A 27,155-nucleotide genomic window follows, 5' to 3' on the forward strand; every position below is an offset into this window, starting at 1 on the left:
CATCGAGCTCAGCCCACTTTTGTACTTTATTGAGAGACAACTGCAATTGCCTTTCGATAGATCTCATGTTTTAAGAATAGCAAGACATAGAGAGATTGTCAGCGTAAAAGTACGCCTCTACAGTATTTGGGAGTTTTTTTGTGATGGAATCAATTCTGAGGGCAAACAAGGTTGCACTCAAAACTGCCCCTTGTTGTACTCCATCTTCCTGCAAGAAGGGGAATTTTGCCCTTCTTATGCAAAGAAGGGGAAAGAAGAAAGGGAATTTTGATATCGGATCTGGATAGATCAGCTCTTGAGGAAGTCCTAATAAATATATGCAGGTTGCCACGTAGACCATAATGATGGAGGTCACGCAGAATGCCATAACGCCAGGTAGTATCAAATGCCTTCTCTATATCTATGGGTACCATAATTAGGTGTTCGTTTTTAACAAAGGCATTGCGAATTTCAGATTCAGCCTTGAACATTAGATCAAAGGAGGACCTGTTTTGGCGAAAGCCATGCTGACCATTACTTAGAAGATGTTCGCTTTCAACTTAAAGCGAAAATCGACTGTGGATCAATTTTTCAAGAATTTAACCTAGGCAACTGGAGGGAGATATTGGTCTGTATCTATTAGGATTAGAGGAGTCTTTTCCAGGTTTCAAAAAGCCAGAACTGTAGTATGGCGCCAAGAAGTGGGATAAACATTTCCAAGGAAGATTCGGTTAAAGAAGGCTAGCAGCATTTGTAAGTTTTTTTCATCAAGGTGCTGTAACATAAAATAATATATCTCTTCTGGTTCCGCCTTTTCGCCCTGGGGGATTAGCTTTTCCACCCAGGTTACTGGCCCCGCCACGGGGAGGCAGGAGCAGTGCCGCTTGTGGCCAAGCGTAGGAGTTAGTACGGTTACCCTTTGATGAATTTAGGGTTGCATGGGAAATTATGTTAACTATCAAAATTTGTAATTTTTGGCAGTTTTTCAGAATGCCTGTGGTTTAGAGTTTCAACAAGTAAATCCCCTGATTGCAGTCTCTTAACCGTCTTGGGAGAACCTCCAATACTTTCCAGGTGTTTTTAGATTAGAAATGGGATAGCTTACTGAGAGGCTGTTCTGATAATGACTGGATTATTAAGAATGCTGGTAAGTCTGTCACCGAGGGACTGGTTTTTAACCTCTTTGCTTGTGACGAATCATGTTCATGTTCGATATCTGGCCAACAGCTTGTCGACGCTATAGATGGAAACATATTTTGTTCCATGTTGGCTCCTTTTAGCCCCTGGTAGATGAACGTTTCTGCCAAGGTTAACCGTCCCGCCACCTGAAAGCAGGAGCAGTGCCTGGTATGACCAAGCGAAATTAGTAGAAATTAGTAGAAATAGTCTATTAAATATGAAAAAAAGAAAGGTTACTTTCGTTCTTTGCTCTCGATCAGTACTTTTGAAAAAAGAGCTGCTATTAAATAAAAGGATTTATTAAGGAGAAGAACGTAAAAAAGAACTAGAATTCACCTTTTGAAAATCGCAGTGAAAGCACAGAGAAATCGCTCAGTCACAATCGCTTGGCACCCGGGGCCATGAAAGATTGTGAAGCTATCAGCAAAAACTTTTAATGTGTAGGCCTTGTCTGCGCAAATCGCCCTATGGTTGATATTTAAGTCGTTCAAAATTTCGTGTTTGCTGGGAACACGTGACTGAGCTTGCTGATCTGGTTGCTTGAGGACAGGTCGAATCGTAGATGTCTGCCGCTTAGTTTTTCTTCTGTTATTCTTGGGGAAGAATGTTGAAGTTATCGATGCTGGGAGCATCTAGTCTACCCGAAATGAGCTTCGAGAGGGTAATTATGCGAGTGGTGATGATTTGTTTCCAAGGAGTCATTCCATGCCCCTAATGTAGTATGGCCCTAGATGTAGTAAGGGGTTGTCCTAATGTCTTAGTGAGAGATCAGCGAAGACAATATTCAAGCCCCAAGAACTGCCGCAGGTAGTTTTTTTTTGGGGGGGGGGGGCAGAGGACCAGATTTCCGATGTGTAGAGTGCCACCGGTTCGATACAAGTTCGGACAAACCTAGCTATCAACTTGCTATTGCCGTAACCAACCAGTTCCTGTCGAGTTGATCAAAAGGCTGCGAATAATTGTTTCTAGCTTCCTTGAAGTGCTCCTGAAAAGAGAGGCTCGAATCGCAGACCAAATCTAGGATTTGGTCTGCAATTCAGTGAAAGCAGAAGAGTTTTGCAGTATTTCTTGTGAGAGTTTACAAGTTTAATTTGATGTCCATTTATAAAGTTGCATCTGGTTATTTATTTTCCTCTTCTTAAGCATCATCGGGGCAGATTTTTTTGGTTTTTAGCTCAGGACCAATGTTTTTGTGAAAGGTGCTTATCAAAAAAGATTTATTTTCTTGCAGCTCTTTGGACAGACAGCGCTTGCTCCTGCTGATCCGAATGAACAAAGAGCGTCGGTTCGTCGGCGTACGAAATCACGTTTTGGAAATTTTGGAACTATCAGAGGTTCCAAAGCTGCTGCAAACAGCGCTGCTGACAAAACGCCACCCTGTGGAACATCCCTCTGAAGATTATTAAGGACATTTGTGAGACCATTGTGCTCAACAAGGAGCCGTATTTCCTGCAAACGTTTTGAGTACAGGGAAGAATTTAGCGGAGCTCTTGAAGTAGTTCTTTAGGATGTTTAAATAAAGGTGTGATGTAATATGCAGATTTAACATCAAGAAAAATTGTCAAGCTGCATTGAAGAATTCAAAGCTTCCTGCATGAAAAACTTCCAACGTTTGAAAGAGATTGGTGGTAGTAGGGACAACGTCGTGAAGGTGGCAAGATCTGTGATGAAATAAATGCTCAATATGTTGCGCTAGGATTGCAGTTTCAAAAACTTTAAGGAGCGAAGAGCCCACTGAGATCGGACGAAAATTCTTAGCAGTTTTAGGCCTCGTATTCTTTGGAATGGGTTTGACACAGTAGTGTGTCTAAATTTGAGGCACCGAAGATTTTCGCAAAATTTCATTAAAGATATGTAAAAGAACATCCACAGGATATTTTAATGATAAATATGTGAAATCCATCAGGCCCGACGGTAGCTTTGTTTAGTAACTCGTTAATAACTTTCATCAGATTTTCCTTTGTGATATTAATGTAGACAGTACAGTCAAATCACGTAAAGGGATGGAGAGGGGACGATTAGATTCTTCCTTTACGCAGCTCACACCAAAAGTATTGGCCGCCCATTCGATGAAGAGGCTCTCACCCATCTGAATATCCTTGTAGCGCTTTGCAAATGGCCGCTTCTATCATACTGATCTGTTAGCTACATATCTATTGTTGGCTTGTCGTTTTTGATTTATTTAAAGCTAGCTGAATGAAGTAATAATTTGTACTGAACTAAAAAATACTAGAAATTCGCATTCAGTAATAAATTCGTGTGGATAGTAAATTTTATTATGAAAAAAAAAAAAAAAAAAAAAGCAAAATTGTATAACTTTATTAGCGAGTATAACTTTATTAGGCATCCGTTTCAACTACGAATGAAAGATCTATTTATGAATCTTGTGCATGTTTATTTGTGAAATAAGGTGACGGTAGTAATGACGACAGTGGTAGTACAATATTTTGTATAAGTAATGGCTTTCACAGATAGCGACTATAGGACTACAGAGTACTCAGTAATGGTAACGTGGAGTTTATTTTTCCACATGATGATTAAAGCACATTGCAGGGCCTTTCTAGGATGTACTGCCGCCGTGGTGCGAACTTGTCGTTTCCTTTTAATTAATCAAAATAAAAGTTGTGTAATATTCAGAACTTAATTTCAATTAGGTTTTACGTAGATAAAAGTAATAATTTTATCAGTAATAATTTAATTTATCTCCAATATTATTAAATATAATAATATTTGAGTTTTTTGTTTTTATTGTAACTCATAAAAATGTTAGTTCAAAATAAACTGAACCATAAATTAAATATACTGTTTTTTGTATTATTAAATAAACACCTACATTATTATAAAATGTAATAAATATTTATACATAAAGACAAAAGAAAATGATAATCGCCGCAACACCCTTGAGGTCTTGCCCGTCGGCATACTAAATGATATGCCGACGGGCTAGCCAGGTGGGTAAAGTGGGGACAGAGTAAAAATATACATTATTTTTTTTCATTAAGTACTCATTGCTAAGGATCAGTTTTTAGGCCGCGTTAGCATATGTGCCTAATACGCCTATGTCTTCGTCTCGTCCGTCATTTTGTATGTAACAGAGGGACTCCTAGTGGATGGATTTTCATAAAATTTTGTTTGCGACTTTTATAAAGATTTATAAAGTTTTCTCAAATTTCACTAAAATCGGACCAACAGAAATCTGGCAACTATTATTGCTTTTTTTTTTTTTTTTTGCTTTGTCTGCACGTAATAACCCGACTCCCAGTGTACAGATTTTCAGGAAATTTTATAATCTTTCTTTACGATTTGTCGAGCTCTCCTAAATGTTATTAAAATCAGAAAAATAGAAATCTGTAAATTATATTTTATTTTATTGCATTTATTATTATTATTATTATTATTATTATTGCATTTTATAAATATCTCATTGGTATCTATATACCCAGGCCGGAACCAAAATTTTCCGGGGCCTGAGGTCCTGTGCAAAACTTATACCGGGTGTTTTTTGTAATAGTGATTTTTTAATTTTTAAAAATTTATAAATAACTAAGAAGTAATTAAATAATTTTATATTATATTCAACAAAAATTTTAAATAAGAATATTTCAGCGGGGCCCTGGTCGACAAAATTGGTTGAACATGCTTGCTGTTGTTATTGTTGTCGTGGTGTTTTATAGTGCAAGGGCAACTTAGGCCATATTGCACCTCCCAAATCAATTGACTTTACATACAGGAACTGCTTGTACAGCAGTTAGAAACGATCATACATTTGAATTTGTTTTAAATAGAGAATTAATTCAGAGAGATTCGATTCTTTACCTATGATGCTATCTAGAGACAGAGGTTATTGCAGATCTGAGATTAAATTAAAGCCATTCGTCGGGCGTTGTTAAACAAGCGACATTCGAGAAGTATATGTTTTACTGTAAGTGGTTGCGAGCAGTTTGCACACTGAGGAGGATCCTTCCCTGTAGGTAGATATAGATGGGTGAGGTGAGTGTGACCTATTCGGATTCTGGCTAAGATTACTTCTTCTTTTCTATTTTTACGAAAGCTAGAAGTCCATAATTGTGGTTCAGGTTTTATTTGAAATAGCTTATTTGTTTGCATTTTCCTAAAAGTGTCCATTGTTCCATGCATGTTCTCTGTATTTTGTGTCTATAATCAGGATATGGGACTAGATCATTTGTTGAGGCTATATTGGAAGGATGCTTTTCAGCATCTGCACATTCATTTCCTGGAATACCACGTGGCCAGGGATCCAAGAAAAGATAACAGTTTGTTGATGTTCATGAAGCTGCATCAGCTTATGTCTTATGAGTTTTAATAAAGGATTGTTAGGTGTGGAATGCCTTTCAAAGCTAAAATAGCACTTTGTGAATCAGCATATATTATACTTTGATTTATTGACAGCAGTGAGATATTTTCCAGAGCAAGCATAATTGCATGAAGCTCAGCGGTATAACTGCTACATTCGACTGGAAGTGAAAACGAGATAGTTGAATTAGGGAAGACAGCAGCTGCACTCATTTGATTGTCAGACTTTGAACCATCAGTATAGATCTTGGTGAATTCGGGGTACTTTTGTGTATGAGCATAATGTAGTTGTTGGATGTTAATAATTGCTATGGAACTTTTACCCAATTGCTCAAGGTATTCATGAGAAGAAAGTGTAAAAGTAGACCACGAGGGATCTGGATCTTCTGATTCTCTGAGAATATTATCAAATTGGATGTTCCAGCTTTCTGCTAGAATCTGCAGTCTGATACCAGCAGGCTGGATTGTTCTGGGTTTATTTGTATAGTGGGTTTTCCACAGAGCATCATGCAGGAGTGGCCAAACAGGATGAGTAGGCAGGCTTTTAATTTTAGCTGAGTAATTCATCAGCAACATTTTTCTTCTGATGCTAAGTGGAGGTTCGTGAGCCTCAACGTAAAGACTCTGAACTGGTGATATTCTGTATGCACCTAGGGCTATCCTAAGAGACGAATTTTGGATGGGCGCAAGACGCGCTAAGGTGCTTTCCCTAGCTGTGTCATAAACAGGTGCTCCGTAGTCTAGCCGAGATCTAGATTGGTATAGGGTGATTGGCCAAGTGCAACTCAGGTTCAGAATGCATTCTGGGCTTTGTGCAGAAATGTATGGCTGTAGATTTGTGGCTTGATAGTCTGTATCCGTTTTGCACCATCCATAATTCAATGTTGTTTATGGATATTTGTAGATGCCTCTCGATATAGTTTATATTCTGGGAATGGCAGGATATGGTAAGGTCATCCGCATAGAGATACGAGTCAATCAACGGTGTTTGGAATGCAGTTTATGATATTGTTTATTCGTAGTGAGAACAGAGTAGCACTAAGAACAGAGCCCTGTGGGACTCCTTCTTCTTGTATATATATTTGAGATAAAACCTGCCGGAACTTAACTTGGAAAGACCTGTGTCGAAGAAAGCTTTGCATAAAATATGGTAAATGCCCTCTCATATGAATAGAATGGAGATCTCTTAGGATGTCGTATCGACATGTGGTATCAAAAGCCTTCTCTATATCAAGGCATATCATGACGAGATGTTGATTTCTAATGAATGCATTCCTTATGATTGATTCAGCTTTTGTCATGATGTCTAGGGAAGATCTATTCTTTCGAAAACCAAACTGATTATTACTGATTATGTTTTCGGATTCAAGGTACCAGGTGAGTCGATGGTGAATCATTTGAATCAAATTTTCCAAAGTCTTACTCAGGCAGCTGGTTAGAGAAATTGGTCTATAATTGTGTGGAATCGAGTGATCCTTTCCAGGTTTTGGTATAGCTATTATATAAGAATGTTGCCAGGAGGTCGGGAATATATGTTCTGAGAATATCCGATTGCAAAGTTTAAGCAATAAAGATAGTGATTTCTGATTGAGATGTTGAAGCATTATATAGTAAATTCCGTCAGGGCCAGGAGTACTGTTTCTTGAGGTATATATAGCTTCTTTCAGTTCAGATATTGTTAATGGTTGGTTATACGGTAAATGGCATGTAGCTTTGAAGTTCAGTTTCCGTTTCTCAGTTTCGGCTTTAATTTTTTGGAAAGACCGTTGATAATTCACAGATAATTCACAGAACACAGTTCCTAAGGCATTAGCAATCTCTCCAGGAGAGATCTCCTTCCCATTCCAGTTAATAATAGGAGAAGGTGATACATGATATTTTCCACTTAGCTTCTTTATTTTTTCCCAGATTATTCGGGTATCAGTATCTTTGTTGATTGAGGAGGCGAATTTCACCCGGCCTTTCGCCGGAGGAAACGAGCTTTGGCTCTCAGTCTCTTGAAGTTAATAAGGTTGACAGTGGTGGGATATTTGTGGAAGGTATTCTATGCTGCATTTTTTTCCTTTTTCGCTTTATTGCAATCACCATTCCACCAGTGATTGGTATGCCGATGGTTTCTTATTTGAGACTTTGGGATGGTGACTGTTGCTGCTGTTAGTATCTGCTTTGTAATATATTCGGTGGCAGCGTCAATAGGAGAAGACGTAATGATATCCTCATCAAAAGATACATGATTGGTAAATTTTGTCCAGTTTGCTTTGGAAAATTTCCACAGAGTTTTTGCTTGTGTTTGTTTGAAATGGGTGGTTTGAATGCTACAAATCAGCGGAAAATGATCGCTGTTTAGAGGAATGTCGTGTACTGTCCACTCTATGGTTGGGAACAGGATCGGAGAGCAGATTGAGAGATCAATAGGAGTGCTTGACCAAGTAGGAAAATGGATGTAGGTGGGTAAGCCAGTGTTCAACAGTGTCAGATTCTCTCTATCAAATAGCATTTCAATAAGTTCGCCACGTCCATCTGAGACCAGTGAACCCCACAATGGATGATGTCCATTAAAATTGACTAATAGACAGATCGGAGATTGGTCTATTAGGAAATTGAGAAATAAGGTTTTTCAGATCCTGAAATGTGCATGGATGGTTTGGGGGAAGATATATCGAGACCACTGTCAATGTGATACCGATAACTATACGTGCAGCAACAACTTCTAATGGTGTTTTCAAAGGAATGTGCGCGGAAGGGACTCGTGATTCCACAAGTACAGCTACTCCTCCATGAGGGCTATTAGTTTCAGATCGATCGTTTCTGAAGATGGTACAATTTTTGACTGAAACGGAGATTTTTGGTGTTAAATTCGTTTCTTGTAGGCACATAGCAGCGGATTTGAAATGGTGAATTAATTCATAGATATCGTCAATACTGCTGCGAAAACCTCTGCAATTTCACTCTATGATTTGTTCCATTATTTAGTTCTGTGGGTAGAAGTTGAGTCTGTCTGTTTTTTGTGGGTAGCATGTTTACCTCTTTCGAGTGTTGATTTTTCTTTTCTTGAAAAATTAGGGCGTTCTGAGTTATTGCTTTCTTCCACATCGCCATTTGCATGTATTTCAAGCAGATCTTGGTTAGTTATGTCATCTGTGTCCATGCTTGATATATGAGATTGCTTTGCCTCAACAGGATCTATGTTTCTGCAAATTATCCACTGCCTCACAACGGGGAGGTCTCTGGGATGGAACTGTTAGTGGTGTATTACTACATTGGTCCACTACGTTTGGTGGAGTTGGATGTTCGATCGAGAGGACTAACCGAGCCCAGTTGCAGATCGATGTGTCTGGAGGAATGGTCACTTCAATCTGACATGCCACTGATTGGTGACTGTGAGTAGCAGAAGCATAGGTGTGTTTTGGCATACTTAATTTTACTTGTTTTCTTGAATCTTGATAGGAAACCTTACTTTCAATTTTATATTTTTGTATATTTTTCCCCAACTTGCAGAGGTCGCAGTCTTTGGAATAAGCGGGATGGTTGCCTTTGCAATTTGGACACTGTGGAGTTGGTGCCTTACATTCTGTTTGTGCATGAGTTTTGCACCAACAGTTTGCACAAGTTGCATCTCCACGGCATGCTGTCTGGGAATGGCCAAATTTCTGGCATTTAAAACATCTTAGAGGATTCGGGATATAGGGCCGGACGCGACAGTTTAAATATCCTGCCTTGACTGAAGATGTTAGGTTTGGAGAACTGAAAGTTAAAATTATACTCCGAGTAGGGACTAAATTGCCATCTTTTCGGATCATGATCCTTTTTGCATGAGTGACGTTTTGTTCTTTAAGTTCTTGAACTATTTCATCTTAGGGGACGTTCAATAAATCCCATTCAGTGATCACTCCTTTGAAGAATTAAGGGTGGTGTGTGGTGTGATTTGAACTGGGATTCCACGCAAGGAGGTCAGACATAGTAGTAGCTCAGAGTGTCTAGAATTGGTGGTCTCTATTAAGAAATCTCCGGTTGAAGAAGTTTCACCATTTTGGTGAACCTGCAGCATGTTCGAGGCATCTCTGAATGATGAAGGGGAAGAGCTTGCGACAGGTTGCGTTGACAGAGAATGTATGATCAGGAAGACTGGTAATTCCTGTCTGCCAGTGTCTTTCTTCATTCTCTTTGAGATAGAGAAGTCGTGGTCAGTGTCGTGTGTGTCATTTAGTTGAGAGCTCTTCGGCTCTAAGCGAGGAAAATCACTTCTTTCCATCTCTGCTCATTTTAGCCCCGGGGATTGTCTTATCCCCTAGGTTACCGGCCCCGCCACGTGGAGGCACGAGCGGTTCCACCAGTGACCAGGCGGTTGTAGAAGTTAGTTGTTTATTATTAGTAAAATATATATACTAAATAAAGAAAGGTTGTTTTCCTTTCTGTGTTCTTTCTTAATACTTTAAGCACAGAACCACTGGAAGTAAATGAAATAGAAAAAGACACTAGAAAACAAATACAACTTTTTCTTTAATAAGAGCACTCTATAAATCACTGAGAAAATCGCTTGTCACTATCGCTTGGCACTCGGGGCTGAACAATGCTGGCGGCAGGTACTGCATATACCCTATATTGTAGCCGGCTGGAAACCTTGAACTGATTGCGAGACCACAGCCTTTGCGGTGTTTTGTGCGTTTTTAGTGCATCCACTATTAATGCGATAGCTCACATAGCATACCAGATCGTATGTTCTTGTTGTTGCAGGGTTTTAGACATATCAGCGACGAAGGGCATTGCTCCTTGTATATTGTTGAATTACGTGTGTTCTATGGTCGATTTTATGTTTGCTGGACGAAACACCGGAGTTTCCGCGAGAAAAAACTATGATACCCTCGCTTGCGACTCACTAACATCCACCTTATGAAAAAGGTCCGTCCATAAAAATTCCTCACGTATTGACGGGACTCGAATTCAGGTCTCTTTTCATTCACTGTAGGGAGAACGGCAACCCAACCAACTGTGCTACCCAAGAGAGCCGTATGGTCTTCATGCGTGTTGTATTTGAATACATTAACTAACCGACCCGTGTGTCCACGGGTGATTAGTTAATGTTTAGGAGCACATTAATCAAAAACTAGAAATAGATTTCGAAAACCTTACCTATTGTTTAGGTTCACAGCTGTGTTATAAAAACACCATGCTTGAACATCACGGTGGAAACCGTTGTGCGTGTGAGTGTTTATGGGAAAAAAAAACCCTAAAAATTCCTAGCACCATTGACTAGATTTGAACCCAAGCCCTATCCACATATGTGGTGTGAGGAGGACGGATGGTGACCATATGTTACCGTGAGGGCAAGATAAACGTTATTTTAATTTGTATAATTTTTCTATAATTTTTCGTTTCTTTGTACTCTGTACTTTGTATACGCGAAATTTCACCATCTAACAGAATATTAACACCTATCAACCTATTAAATTTTCAAGGCAGTGGTATTTTACCCCCATGTTTTCAATGCATCTCTCTCTCTCTAGCCGGAAATAATCCAAAGCACTTCAAATAGCACACAATCTTAGAAATGGGTATAACCAAACCAAAGTTCCGCCCTCACGCAGATTAATGGCAGTCTACTTTTCCGACCTCGTCCATTATATTCTATCACAGACAAGTACCTACCTCCTTTGATCGACAATTTCATCGCTAACTTTACGATCTTACACACTCATGACTCGCTAAATGTGGACGGTTATTTCCCTTTCGTCATTAAAGTGTGACGTGACCACGTATGTTGCCGCAACACCTGTTTCTTTATGCAAAGCAAGTAGTTTGGAAAGTTTGTATATATTTCTCAGGCAAGATTATTTGTGATGACGAATGAAGTAAACTGGAGATGGAGGTTTACCATACTTTATTACCAATCGATGTTGTTTGGTTGAATGCGTAGCTATCCATAGGAACATAATGATCATTTCAAAAACTTACACAAGCAGAGAAATCTTTTTTGCGTATTTCGCCTGTAACAAAATAGATGGAAAATTTGGTTTTATTTTCGCACAACCAGAATGCAAGCACATTCAAAATGCAACATACGCTTTGCATTTATATAACACGCTGCAAGCAGAAGAAAATACCTGCCAATTATACGAATATGCAGAGAATATAATTTTTAAAATAAATAACTAAACAATGAAGCACCATAGAAAAATATGGTGTCATAGACCCATGCAATCTTTTAATATTGTATTTTTTTTGAAGGTGATAAAGTTACAATTTTGTCACTTTAAGAGTAAATGTACATAATGCCCTTTACAATGGTGTTTATAAAATGCCGAAACGTTTCTGTTATGTGTACGTTGGAATTGTGACTTTTACGATGAGGTGTTTTCACAAGATATATTGTTCGTCGATACTATGAAAATATTGAGGACTTGACAAATATTTCTTCCTCTGCCTCAAAATGTGGGATGTCTTTTTCGCCCTTGGCTTTACTTTTCTTCTAAACAAATATTGACTCTGTAGAAATCCCACAGAATATTTTCCCACATCCGGCTGGTATCCCTCAAAAATCTTTCAAGTTACTTGACCCTATATAAATGAAAGCAGTCACGCTATAATTGCATTATATCATTAAATTAATTATCTAGTCTTTAAAAAGCAGTGTTCTAGATAACAGAATTTCCTATTGTATTGCCACAGTGTGCATAGTGTTTGGGGGAGGGAGCGCCTGGTGGTTTCCCAAAACTGCGCCATTAGTACTCTTGTGAAGTATACGTTACTCTGTAAATGCCAGATAAAAGTATTGTGTGTGATTCTTCTTCTTCCAATCACATAGTTCCCTGAGATGCTGTTGTGGCCATCAACAAATTCCTCTAACTGCATCGATCGTGTGCTATACGAGCAGCATCGCAAAGTGTCACGCCCAGAAGTTCACTGATCCTATCCTTCCACCTAGTTGCAGGTATTCCTATGCACCTCTTCCCCTCAATTTATCCTTCCATTGTATTCTTCAACAGAAAGTTTTTCCTTCTTACTATATGACCAAAAAACTTGAGTTTTATTTTGTTGATGCTATGAAGAAGAATTTTAGGCCTGCCAATTTTATTCAATAGCCACTCTTCGATCCAAGTAAGAAATACGCAGTATTCTCCTAACACCACATTTGCAATGCCAAAATTTTCTTGCTGTCAACTGTTTTCAGATCCCATCCTTAACATCCATAAGTGGCAACTGGAAAAAATAACGAATGAATGATTATCAGTTTCGTCTTAATAAAATTATGGTATTGGTATGGTTATTTCTGGCACAAGGGCTACTTAGGCCATATTGCGCCTATACACGAGATGAGGATTACACGGTGTCTGTAAAAACGGTTAGAAACAATTATACAGATTTATCCGTTTTAAGAAGCAGAAGAATTCCGGGAGATTTGCATCATTACCTATGAGCTGTTGGAGTGTCAAAGGTTCTTGAAGATTTTAAGATTACTGAATGAAGCTTTTCGGGCATCAGTGTATAAGGTACATTCAACGAGTATGTGCTTTATTGTGAGAACAGAGTTGCAGTGCATACACTGCGGAGGATCGTTTCTTGTAAGAAGAAAAATATGGGTGAGCTGAATGTGCGCGATCCGGGCTCTAGCCAGGATGACTTCTTTCTTTCTGTTTACACAAAAACTGGAAGCCCATAACTGTGGTTCAGGTTTTATTTCACGGAGCTTGTTATTCAGTTGAGATTGCCATAGAAGTATCCGCTGTTCCTTACATGTATTTCTTATATGGATCTGTAGTCCATATATGGAACATAGTAATCTGGCGATGCTATGTTGGATGAATGTTTGGCTGCATAGTCTGCTTTTTCATTCCCTGATATCCCAGTATGACCTAGGATCCAGCAAAAGATGATTACTTGCTGGTGATCATGCATATATGTTGTTGTTGTTGTTGTTGTTAGGTTTGTTGGTGCATCAGCAACTGTGGCTATAATGCACTGATTTCTGACTAGTATATCTTTGTTGTTGATGCTGATTCTGATAAAAATTTAAACAAGGTGATATTTATCAATCGATTTTAGGAAAACAAAAATGTCATCCATATCTTGTCGATCTTCTAGAACATTACGTAGTGTTAATTGATTGCAATTTTTGAAAAGTAAGGAGAAAGCAGTTTTCGTTCTCTTAGATATAGTGGGCATTCGATAACGATATGCTTTACAGTGAGTGGACATGAACAGTTACTGCACTGTGGGGCATCTTCCTTTCTTAATAAATAACTGTGAGTGAGGTATGTGTGACCAATTCGCAGTCGTGCTAGTACAGTTTCTTCTTTTCTGTTTCCTCTCAGACTGGAACGCCACTGTTTGGGTTCTTTATTTCCAAAAGGTCTGCTGTATAAAGGATTTATAGTCGACATAAGGTGTCCTGAAATTGGAAGAAATAGGATTTGAAGCATTTTTGGCAGCTAAATCTGCCTGTTCATTTCCTTGGATTCCAGAGTGTCCAGGAATCCAACAAAAAATTATGCGGTGACCACGTGGATCATGGATATGCATCAGTTGAGATTTTATAGATTTTATTAAGGGATGCGTTGCTGAGGTGGAATTTTGCAAGGCTAAGATTGAACTCTATGAGTCACTATATATTACACTGTTTTGGATGGACAGTTGGAGAATGTTTTCTAAGGCAAGCTTGATAGCACATAATTCAGCTGTATAACTGCCGCATTCGGTGGGAAGTGAAACAGAGACAGTGTTAAAGGGAAAGACAGCTGCAGCACCGACTCTACTACCAGACTTTGATCCATCAGTGTATACTTGCGTGAAATTTGGGTATTTTTGTGTGTGAGCAGCATGCAGTTGCTGTATATTGGTATTTGCAAGCGAATGTTTTCCCCAGTTTAGGAAATAGCTGTCACAGAATGGTTTAATAAACGACCATGGAGGATCTGAACTGTTCAGATCATGGAGGATTTTATCCAGATGCATATACAAGTTTGTGATAATTCCTGTAATCTGATGCCAGCAGGTAGAACTGCTCTAGGTTTATTTTTGTAGTACATTGGGAACTGTGGATTGTTAAGTATTGGCCAATTGGGGTGAGAAGGCAGACTTTGAATTTTGGCTGCATAGTTCAGAAGTAACATCTTTCTCCTGAGGCTGAGCGGAGGTTCATGGGCTTCGATATAAAGACTTTGCACTGGCGATGTTCTATAAACACCTACAGCAATTCTGAGGGCAGAATGTTGAATAGGAGCAAGACGTGCTAGCACGCTTTCCCTAGCAAAATCATACACCGGGGCGCCATAATCGAGGCGAGATCTGATTAGGGCTCTGTACAAGTGAAGTAAGGTGTAACGATCTGCACACCATGATGTAGAAGAGATCATTCTTAATAAGTTCATTTTTTCTGGCAAGCAGTCCTTAGATGTGTGATATATTCTAAGAAGTTCAGTTTATTATCAAAAATTAAACCAAGGAGAAGAATGCTATTTACCACTGTGATGGGATGATTTGTTAGTTGTACCTCTGGATCTGGATGCATCTTTCGTTTATTACAAAAGTGAATGACTCTAGATTTCTGATAGGATAATCGGTAACCATTCTGTGTCATCCATAGCTCAATATTATTTATAGATGTTTGCAGCTGCCTTTCGATAAAGCTCATGTTTTGCGAGCTGCAAGAGACAGTCAAATCATCAGCATAGAGGTATGAGTTTACAGGTTTTGGAATATTTTTTGTCATCTGATTTATTCTAATTGCAAAATCCTGTATGAAATACGGTAAGTGTCCTCTCAGATCCAGGGAATGAAGATCTCTAAGGATACCAAACCGCCAAGTGGTGTCAAAGGCCTTCTCTATGTCGAGACATACCATTACTAGATGTTTGTTTTGGATAAACGCATTCCTGATGTCTGTTTCTGCTTTGATCATGAGATCTAGAGATGATCGGTGTTTTCGGAAACCAAATTGATTGTCAGAGATAATATTTGGGGAATCAAGATACCACGTTAGTCAACGGTGTATCATTTTTTCTATGGTTTTACTTAAGCAGCTTGTGAGCGAACTGGGTCTGTAATTGCTCGGAATAGAATGATCTTTCCCTGGTTTGGATATCGCCAGTACAAAAGCATGGCGCCAGAAGCTGGAGAAGGAATGCTCCATAAATATGCGATTGTAGAAGGTCAGTAGCGAAGATAATGATTTATTGTCTAGATGTTTTAGCATTATGTAGAATATTCCATCCTAGCCAGCAGCACTGTTCTTAGCGGTGGATAAAGCTTCTTGAAGTTCTACCAAAGTAAGTGGTGTATTGTATTGGAAAGATGATGTAGTTCTAAATTTCGGATTGGATTTTTTCGCTAAAGCTTTAATCTTTTGAAATGATGGATCATATGCCGTAGAGTCAGACAACTGTGAAAATACCGTCCCCAGAGCATTTGCAATCTCTGCAGGAGTAGATAGTTCCTGCCCATTCATGGTGAAAAGTGGGGACGACAGAGGGGGAAATTTACCATTTAATTGCCTTATTTTCCTCCAAATAATTCTTACATCCGTATTTTTATTAATTGTAGTGCGAATCGAACCCAGGAGTCTCTTTTTGCTTTTTTCCTAATATGACGGGCTTTAGCTCTAATTTTCTTGTAATTTATAAGATTAGATGTGGTAGGATGTTTGCAGAATAAATTCCATGCACGGTTTTTTTCTTTTTTTATATTCTTACAGTCCTCGTTCCACCAATAATTTCTGGTTCTACGAGTGCTTGACTTTGACTGTGGGATGGCAGTGGATGCAGCTGCTAAAATCTGTTTTGTAATATGGTTGACAACTGTGTCAGTCGGATGAGATTTGATGATCTTATTGTCGAAGGATACGTTAGCGGTGTACTTTGTCCAATCTGCCTTGGAAAATATCAATTTTGTGTGAGTTTCTGAAGGTATGGAGTGTGACGTTCGATTTTACATATTATCGGGAAGTGGTCACTGTTTAATGGATCATCTAGAGCTGTCCACTGGATACTAAGGAAAAGGATTGGGGAGCAGATAGAGAGATCTATTGAAGAGACTGTACCTGTTGGGAGGTGGGGGTAAGTTGGTGAACCAGTATTTAATATGGTTAAATTTCGTCTGTCAATAAGCATTTCAATGATATTTACTCGTCTGTCTGTATTGAAAGAACCCCACAATGGATGGTGTCCATTGAAGTTACCCAATAAACAGAAAGGGGTTGGCAACTGCTAAATGAGATCTTCAAGTTCGTGTATGGTACAAGGGCGACTGGGTGGCTGGTAGATTGAATCAAGTGTTAGGGTAATGCCAATGGCTATTCGCGTGGCAACAATTTCAACAGTAGTTTGCAAATGAATGCGTTTGCAGAGTACTCTTCCATCTATAAGTATGGCTACCCCTCTGTGAGCATTATTAGTAGCAGGTCTGTCTTGCCGAAAGAGAGTGTAATTCTTTATCGAAGTAGACACCTGAGGTGTTAAATATGTCTCTTGTAAACAGATTCCAATTGGTTTGTAACGCTTAATTATCTCGTGGATGTCATCGATATTGCTGCGAAAGCCTCTGCAGTTCCATTGGATGATGCTTTTCATTGTTTGGTTTTAAATGAAGAAGCTGTGTCTGTCTGCTTTTTGGAAATCTGTTTCTGTCGGTCAATTTTTATTTTGTCCCTCTTTGAAAATATTGGTCTGGCCTCTATTACATCTTCTGGATGAATGTCCAGAATGGTTTCCGTTTTTTCAAGAGAGCAAATCTCATTTGTGTCCACGAAGAAAGATTCAGCACGCTGCTTTTTACCAGGTTCAGAGTTTTCTATTTGACTAGATCTTACAGGAGTTGTATGAGTAACAGGCGGTATCGTGACTGGTTTGTTGTTAGATCAATAAGAAGTCTGTTGCTTTGAGGACTGAGGTACAGTGGAGAGTAAAGTTTGAGCCCATTCAGAAATAGAGATGCTTGGCGGTATTGATGTATCTGTTTGAACTGATATTGAGTGAAATATTTGAGCAGCGTCGGCATATGTACGTTTTGGCATTGGCTTAATTCTGTAATTGTTTTCTGGCTTCGGAAAATGAGACTTTCTTTTCTATCTTGTATTTTTGGATTTTCTTCTCGTATTTCCACTGATTACATGCTTTTGAGAAGGCTGGGTGATTGCCTTTACAATTAGGGCAAAGTGAGGACTGCGATTTACAATCGGCTTGGGCATGTTCCTTCGATCCACAATTAGGGCATACTGCATCACCTCTACAGACAGTTTGGGAATGTCCAAATTTTGACATTTATAACACCTTAGCGGGTTTGGGGTATACGGGCGAATGCGGCAGTTCAAATACCCGGCTTTTACTGATGATGGTAGGTTGGGTGAGCTAAATGTCAGTATGATACTGCGAGTTGGAATAAGTTCGCCATCTTTCTTAATCATAATTCTCTTCGCTTGTATGACCTTCTGATCCTGCAATTCGTTGACAATTTCCTCTTCTGAGACATTCATTAGGTCCCATTCTGAGATAACATCCTTGGAGGTATTGAGTGTTGCGTGTGGTGACACCTTAACAGGGATTCCATTGAATGTTGTGAGCTTGAGAAGGTACTCTGAATGTTTAGAGCTTGTAGTCTCAACCAACAGATCGCCAGATTTGAGACGGCGCACCATTTTGGGGGAACCTGCTACATTTTCCAGACACTTTTGTATGAGGAATAGCGATAGATTGCTTAGGGCCTTGTTCGTTAAGGAATGCAGGATCAGGAAACTCGGATGTTCTATCAGGGAATCATCCGTCTTCAGTCTCTTTCGATTGATTTTGTGATCATTAGGTTGGTGCAAATCCTTTGAATTTGGATTTGCTGTCTGAATCGGGGGAAAGTTTTCAAAGTCCATGTTTTGCACCTTTTGGCCCTGGGGGTTTGCTTTACCACCCAGGTTTCCGGCACCGCCACGGGGAGGCAGGAGCAGTGCCACAAGGTGACCAAGCGGCTTGAGTTAGGAAATTAGTATTAATATAAAAAGAAACAGAAAGTGGTTTTCCTTTCTACGCCTTTGCCTACTTCTTGTAGTGCGAAAGAGCTACTTTGATAGAGAAATCAAGAAAAACGGTTGTTGAAACAAAAAGTAGTATCTATTCGCTGAAAATCTCTTTAGAAAAAACGCTTTTAGAGACGCACTAGAATCGCTTGGCCACGGAACGCTTGGCACCCGGGGCCATAAAATTATGGAGAGATCATGATCTCTCCATAATTTTATCAGATCAGCGACCAACGTTTTACCTGTCGTCTCTTTACATCGTTTGAGCAGTCACTATTTTTATTTATTCTTGATCCTAAGTAATCAAATTCATCAACTTCTTCGATATCTTGCATATTAACCTTCACTTTACTCCGAATCGAGATAATCACCACAATTTTAGTTTTACACACATTCAGAAACAATCCTTTTTCTTACTTGCTTCACATACTCTCCTCAGAGTTTCTTTAAGATGATTCTTAGAATTACAAATTAGCACCGTATCATCTGCATAACGAAGGTTCTTTATCTTCAGTACTCGAATTTTGATGCATTTTCTAAATCTTCCAAAGCTTCACGCATGATATCTTCGGCATAAAGATTTAAAAGGTGAGGTGACAAAATACAGCCCTGCCTGACACTGTTCCTATTGTGAAAAAGTCCATGTTTCCCATTTGCGTTCTCACAGTTCCTTCCTGTTCCTGTTACAGTAGCTTAATTAGTTGAATTATGTGGATTGGGAAACCCATAGTAGTCATCATTTCCCATAGTTTCTAATGTTGAATACAATCAAATGCTTTTGCATAATCTATAAAACGCAAAACGACTGGAACATTGGATTCTTTGCATTTTTCAATAATCAGTCGTAGGCTTAAGATGTGATCTCTGGTTCCTCTATTCCTTCTGAAACCTGCTTGCTCTTCTGGCATTTCTTCTTCAAGTTTTCTTCAGATTCTGTTCAGTATGATTTTAAGAAGAATCTTGCAACGTGAGAAATTAGGCTGTGTGTGATTATGTAAGAAGTATTATGTTGGGTTCTGTTGTTGTGGTCTAGCTTTTCCGTTAGGAGGTAAGCCAGGCTGCTCATTATTCTCTGGCACTTTGCATTACTCATACATCATTCGAAAAGTTTCGAGTTTATGATATCAACCAGAATTTAATCAGTTCAATTTTAAATAGGAAATTAAGTAATTCATACATTTACGCAAATGACTGAAAAAGAAAATAGTGGCATTGTTAATCAGGAGGCTATAAGCACAACTTCCAGGTCTTGTTGTTTTCATAATTGATTAATATTTCTATTGTAGAAAGACATAAACGAAGTGACATACATGAAATAAAAATAAAAACACTTTACCGAGAAGGAAATTTACTGTTAAATGAACTAACTTTCTCTTCCCATTCCAGTAGCCGACACAAGATGAAAGATTTTTTTTTCATATACCCAATCCCAACTGGACGTCATACATCAGAACAGTGTCTGATCCGATCAGCTTCTCTTGCCAATGAGCTGAAGTTTGATGCGTCTGAAACCTCCACGAATTTATTCAGACAGCTCACAAATTTCTCTAGGCCTGGACATCGTCCTGCTGACTGTGAATCACACGATTAAGTTAATTATTTTAATTATATAAGCATGTTCTCTGGCCCTCTGGAAATTTCTGTGCAAAACTGCTTCTGTTTTTCGTGCTTTAATGTAAACAGCGTAAATATTTGTAGTTTTCCTATTTACGATCGTCGTCCAACCAATCATATTTTTCAATGTATTTTAATTCTTGTTTTTATTTTCTTTTAACTGAATCAAACTGAACGACTGAATTAATTAAATATATTGCAGTATATAAATGAATATACTTGAATCTATATGTACTTGAACACGTTTCATCTAAAAATCTGAAATGAAATACTACTAAAATAAATATATCATAAAATACCAGTACCCTTCAGACCTGGACAGCACGTATCTTACCAAACCAAGTGTTACCCCCAGTGTGGTGCGCTGGGGGTAACACTTGGTTTGTAACACTTTGGAAAGATCTGGTCTAAAGGCGATTGTGACCAGGATGGGTCAATATCTATTACGTCCATAAATTGAATGTGCCCTAAAATTTATACCGTTGGTTTGTCAGGATTATAAAATAAAATAAAAAATAATCATAATAATAAAATGAACCACTCTGTGAGTATATTCAGTTTTTCGCATATTATCTCGGCCTGAGTCTCGCTAAATTAGCACGCAGAAAGTGTAACATTGCAGTAGAAGTTCCTTTCGTCGTTGACGGACGCGAACGCAACCCTTTATTAAATGTAAAAGGCAAGATAACTACCGACAAGGAATGCACGAGAAAAGAGGTATTGCAGTTACAATAGGCGTGTATATCAGGCTATCATATTTGTACTATTGCTTCACGTTAATTTTTTTTTAGCATTTTAATTTTGAAATGTCCTTCGTTACACTGAAATTTTCTTTTCAAAACATAAACATATTTAAAGTCTTTAATATCAATCAGAATTTGTCGAAAAGCACAACTTTAAAATTACCAGCAGACCCACCAATGATAGACTTCTAAATGTAGAAAATGAAAAAGGTCGAAAAGATTAAAAATGATTTCTACTTGTCAGGAGGTGAGTGCATATTTGGACAATACATGGAGCAAAAATTAATACGATAATAATTAATGGAGCAGTCTGTAGAAAAACGTGGACAGCAGTTATCGTTAATTAGCATCATCAGCTAAACGATGCATTGAACTCTTAGAATAAAAGGTAGAATGATGAGGGTTACTGGGATGCTGTCATGAAAGGTTGATTGTGGATTGCTGTAGAGAGAGAACAAAGAGGGAAGTGACGAGAACTAAAAATTAAGAGTGCGAGAATCATGGTTCTTTCTTCTAAAAAAAAAAGATTAGTTAGGCAATACACATCTTGTGGGGGGATGGTGGATATCTCTTTTATATTACTATTTTTTAATCAAGGTTATCCTGGGAGTTCACAGGGAATGCTATGAGAAGAGTAAAACCCTTAATCCTCCGAGACCCACTTTCGCGACTTGAGTGCCCTACGTTGTATTTTAATCAGAAAATTTCCAAGGTTCTGAGGGTATTTGTATTTTTCTTGCTCCTATCGGGAAGAATAAAATAGTAATATAAAAGAGTAATATAAAAAATAGTAATGTAAACTTACCTACCTCTTCTGAGACATTCATTAGTAACATTATTCATTGAAAAATGTTACTCAGTACAAACGTTTGAAACAATTATTTTAACTCTTTAACCTTAGTAGGGAGTACACTTATGCCTAATTACAAGTTCCGGAGAGTGTTACAAATCTTATACCTTAATTCTATAGCACTCTATTTATAGAATTACAATCAGAACTTATTCCTTCAGACCATCTTTAGTCACTACTCTTTAGCGATCTAAATGCCGTTATTTCGTTACACAATATTTTCTACACAATATGGAAGGACAGATATAACTACTTGCCAGACGCGGGGTCAAAGAAACATCAGTCTACTTCACTTGTAAAATCGCAGTCTGCTAAATTTAGGTCCGCTTGAATTTTTTTTTTTTTTTATGAAAACCCCAAACACGAGAGGTATTAGAACCTATAATACTTATTACCGTACTGGGGTTGGAGGTTGATAAGACGAAAGAAGATATTTGTTAACATTGGACTTGAACTTCTGTAGACTGTAATTTTCAAGAAATACGTATAAAGGAAGGTTGTTCCAGAAAATGGCAGTTGAAAGAATTAACGAAGAAGATGAAAAGTTGGTTCTGTGAGTTTGAAGTTGGACAGCAATTGGATGTTGTCTAGTGGAGGCAGGTGTTCGCACTGTTTTGAAAGAGAGAGCAGGAATTATAGAAGCCAATTCAGAAGAACAGTGCCCATGGAAGTATCTGTAGCAAAGGCATGCAGCAGAAACAGTACGTCTATGAGACAGAGAGTGGAGGGACTCTGTTAGAGATGAGTCAATAATTAATCTAACTGTCCTCTTCTGAATAGAATCTAGAAGCCTTAGAGAGGTTTTGGGGACACGCCCCAGATGTAGGAACAATATTCCATGGTAGGGAGGATATGCGATTTGTACAGAGTGAACAGCAACTGTTTGGAAGAAAATTAACGCCGAGCGCGAAAGAGAAAACCAAGTTTTTAGATGCAGAGGAAGCAATATGTGTAATGTGCTTGTGCCAAGAGAGATTAGAAGTCAGGGTAATCCCCAAAAGAGATATATCAACTTGCCTAGAAATCTGTATGTAACCAAAGATAAGCATAGGAGCAGAAGATAAGCATAAAAAAGATAAGCAAAGATAAGAAAAAGATAAGCAAAGATAAGAAAAAGATAAGCATAAAAAAGATAAGCAAAGATAAGAAAAAGATAAGCCTAACCAAAAATAAGCATAGGATCCTTTTTGCGAGATATAACACAAGACTGGGTTTTAGAAGGATTGAATTCAACTAAGTTTTCATTGCCCTAATGGAGAATTACCTGGAGATCGGCATTTAAGGAATTGGTAGCGGATATTCGAGAAGTTGAAGCTGATTGAGCAGGACAAAGTTTCTCAAAATGGAAAGTGGAAATGCAATGTGCTATCATCGGCAATACTATGGATAGGATTTCCAGTCAATGTAAGAAGGTCATTAATATACAAGAGAAAAGAGTGGGAGAAATAACTGAACCTTGGGGCACACCAGCATTAGTGGGGAACTTAGAAGACAGAGAGCCATCAAGCAGTACCCTCAGTGAGCGATCAGAGAGAAAACTGGAAAACCAATTACAAAGAACATATGGCAAACGATAAGATAGAAACTTGTTTAGAAGACCTTTATTCCAAACACGATCGAAAGCCTTTGATATGTCAAGAGCAACTGCTTCTGTTTCACCGAACTTTTCCATTGAATTTCTCCATAAATGGGTAACATGAGCCAGGATATCACCAGTGGATCGATACTGATGGAATCTATACTAGCGATCATTGATCAGACGGAAGGTTTCTATGCAGTTTAAGAGTTGGCGGTTAACTGATTTCTACATTATTTTAGATTGTTGTTGTTGTTGTTATGGGGGTTTCATGGCGCATAAGCTACTTTGGCTATAATGCGCCTATTCATTTATATTAAAGGGAATGAGAAAGAATCGTACTGTCTGAAATGTCCTTAATCAGAAAAGATTAAAAATTATAGTTTGCTTCAGAAAACGGAAAAATTCAGATATATTGGCCTTGTCACCAATCAAATTCTCTAGGGTTATTGGTTGTTGAAAGATAACCAGTGATTTTAGGGTTGAAATTCTGTCTTGTTTATAATAGAGGCAGTCAATGAGAATGTGTTTAACAGTCATATTTATATAGCAATGTGGACACTGTGGTGTATCATCTCCCGTGAGTAAATGAAGGTGGGTCAGGTAAGTATGACCTATTCTTGTTTTGAAAGAATTACTTCTTCCCGTCTTGATGTCCGGACACTGAGGAGCCAGATTTTCGGAACCTGTTTAATCTAAAAAAGTTTATTATTCGTTTGGGAATGCCATAGTTCTGTCCATTCTGATAGGCATGCAGCATGAATCATTAGTGCATAGTCTGAGGCTGGAACAGGGATATTGGTTAAATCTAAGCTGGTTGGGTTTTTTGTAGCTTTATCAGCCAGTTCATTGCCTAAAATATCAGAATGTGCTGGTATCCAGCAGAAGGTGACCAGATGGTGGCGTTCTTTAATCTTTAGTAATAAGTTTCTAATTTCATTTATAACAGGGTGAAATTTATCTGGGGAATTACACAATGCCTTGATTGAGCCGAGGGAATCAGAGTAAATTACTGATTTTAAAGAGCAGTCAGGACAGAGATTTTTTAAAGCTAGTTTAATTGCGAATAATTCTGCTGAAAAGATACCGAATTCAGAAGGAAGGGCTGCTGATACAATTTTATTCGGAAACACTGCAGCTGCTCTAACTTTTAAATTGGATTTAGAGCCATCTGTGTAAATTGGTAAAAAAGCAATATATTTTTGAATGTGAACTGCATGAACTTGTCTGATATTTGATGCTTGCAAAATATTCTTTCCCCATTGACAGATATAAGTGTCACAGGTCGGTATAGGAGGTTGAACCCATAGTGGGTGAGTACAAGTGGCTACTTGTTGGTTTGGTTTGGTTTGGGTTTTATTGGCGCATCAGCAACTAAGGCTGTAATGAGCCAAAACCAGGTCATATATTAAAAATTAAAACATTCAATGACCTAATTAGTTAGGCCACCATGTCGAGATATAAAAGGTATAAAAGTAAAAAAATGTATAAACAAAGAAATGAGTGTGTGTTATGGAGGTTTAATGGAGCATAAGCTGCTGAGGCTATAGTGCGCCTATTCATAGGAAACTGCTAAAAACAGATTTTTGTTGTAATAACTTGATTTTTGTTACAGTGATCTTCCAGAATTTATGATATAGTCCAATATTTTTCAGGAAAGAGAAAAATTCATTGATATTTGCTTCCTCGCCAATAATGCCATTTAGTGTCATCGGTTCTCGCAGATTTCTCAGGGAAGACAGGACGGATGTTCTGTCTTGTTGATACTGTGGGCAGTCAATTAGAATATGTTTCACTGATAACTGTGTTAAACGGTGTGGACACCGAAGAGGATCCTCTCCTGTGAGTAGATGGAGGTGAGTGAGGTACGTATGTCCTATTCGTGCCCTTGCAAGTACCACTTCTTCTCTTCACTCTGTTTTGGTACTAGTCTGCCAAAGCTTTGGGTGCTGTTTCAACTGATAGAGTTTATTATTGGTTTGGGAGTGCCATAGATCTTTCCACAGCGCGAGACATGCTGTTTGTATGATGCGATTGTAGTCAGAGGCTGGAACATGGACGGAGGTTAAATCAAAAGTTCATGGATTTTTAGCAGTTTTGTCAGCGAGTTCGTTCCCCTTTATCCCCGAATGTGCTGGGATCCAGCAAAAGGTCACTGATTGATGACGTTCTTCTATTTGCAATAGGAGACTTCTGATTTGATCTAACACAGGGTGAACCTTGTAGGAGGAATGTTGCATTGCTGTAATTGAGCTGAGCGAGTCCGTGTATACTATGTATTTTACAGATGGGTAGTGAATCAGATTTTCTAAGGCTAATTTGATTGCATCGAGTTCTGCTGAGAAGCTGCTATACTGAGCTGGAAGAGCAGCCGAAATGATTAAAGTAGGAAATACTCCCCTGCTCCTACCGCTGAATGTGATTTGGAGCCATCAGTATAGATCGGTAAAAAATCGGCATATTTTTGATTATGGCTTGCATGGAGTTGTTTCACATTGATTATTGGTAGGCGATTCTTTCCCCATTCGTGAAGATAAGTATCGCAGGTTAATTGTAGAGGCGGACTCCAAGGTGGTTGAGAGTAATTCATTATTTGTTGCCTGTTGAAAATTGGAACATTCCAACTCTGTGTTATTTCAATTAGGCGTAAGCCTGCTAGTCTTATTTTAGTGGGTTTGTTTCTATAGAGATTTTGCAGTGGTGGATTAAAAAGGTATGGCTCAACAGGATGCTGCCAGCAACTTTGTATTCGGGCTGCATACTTAAGATTTGATTTTGATTTGGATTTTACTGGCGCATTAGCAACTAAGGCTATAATGCGCCAAGACCAGGTATTTTATAAAACTTTAACATCTCAGTGACCTAATTAATTAGGCCACCATGTCCAGATCTAATAACAAATATATAAAAAAGATAAATCAATAAACGAAATAACAATAACGTATAAATTTTAAATACGATTAAAAACCTTTATTGCTTTCAAAAAGCTAAAAATAGCAGACACATAATCATTGTCGGATAAAATCTGACTGAGTGTATACGGCTCAGTCAGATGGTTAAAAGCGGTAAAACGGGTGCTGCTAAAATCTGGACAGTCAATTAAAAGGTGTCCGATCGTTAAAATTGTGCCACAGGACACACACATAGGAGGGTCATCAGCCCTCAGCAAAATCGAATGAGTTAAATGACTGTATCCTATGCGGGTCCGGGCGAGAACAACTTCCTCCTTACGATTCCAGCGCAGACTAGACTGCCACGGTTCAATTACAGGCTTTATATGATAAAATTTATTCACAGTCTGTCTATTCCACGAGTCCTGCCTTGGAGGTGTAGGTTTTGGTGTATTATTTGCTTGTAGTCTGTATACGGGACTGACAAGCAGCGGTTATTATTGGGAATTGCTGATTTGGCGGCGGCGTCAGCCAAATCATTTCCCCTAATCCCAATGCGAATCCAGCAGAAGCGGATATCATATTCACGTCCACGGAGGAAGTGAATCTGCTGAATACTAGACAGAACTGGATGATTATTATATCTCACAGATATTGAAGCCTGTAACATGCTGAGAGAGTCTGAGTATAAAATGAACCGTTGGTATTGGCATTCACTAATGCGATCCAAGGCTAACTCTATAGCGTGCAGCTCTGCAGTAAATATGCTGCATTCAGAGGGAATCTGCTCCGATGTAGAGCTGTCTGTAAACACAGCAGCAGATCCCACATATGATTCCGACTTCAAACCGTCTGGGTAGACTGGCGCGAAGTCGGAATATTCAGTTCGGTGTGCTGAATGATTGTTTGTTTGTTTGTTTGTTTTGTTTGGGTTTTTTGGCGCATTAGCAACTACGGCTATAATGCGCCAAGACTAGGTAATATTTAAAAAAATATATTTAAATTTAAACTCTCG

General features: G+C 38.5%; 1 protein-coding gene across 1 annotated transcript in view; it reads right to left on the bottom strand.

Annotated features, from left to right (window-relative positions):
- Positions 1 to 2,719: 2,719 nt before the first annotated feature.
- The window catches only part of LOC150084482 (uncharacterized), a 139,083-nt gene continuing 114,647 nt past the window's right edge, over positions 2,720 to 27,155 (bottom strand). Inside the window, exon 4 of the mRNA XM_090376260.1 lies at positions 2,720 to 2,819. Coding sequence (XP_090232386.1) covers positions 2,720 to 2,819 — 100 coding nt within the window. The remainder of the gene's footprint in view (positions 2,820 to 27,155) is intronic.

This window comes from Mastigoproctus giganteus, chromosome 6 (assembly GCF_048544385.1).
Source record: "Mastigoproctus giganteus isolate SK-2022 chromosome 6, ASM4854438v1, whole genome shotgun sequence".
Classification (NCBI taxonomy): domain Eukaryota; kingdom Metazoa; phylum Arthropoda; class Arachnida; order Uropygi; family Thelyphonidae; genus Mastigoproctus; species Mastigoproctus giganteus.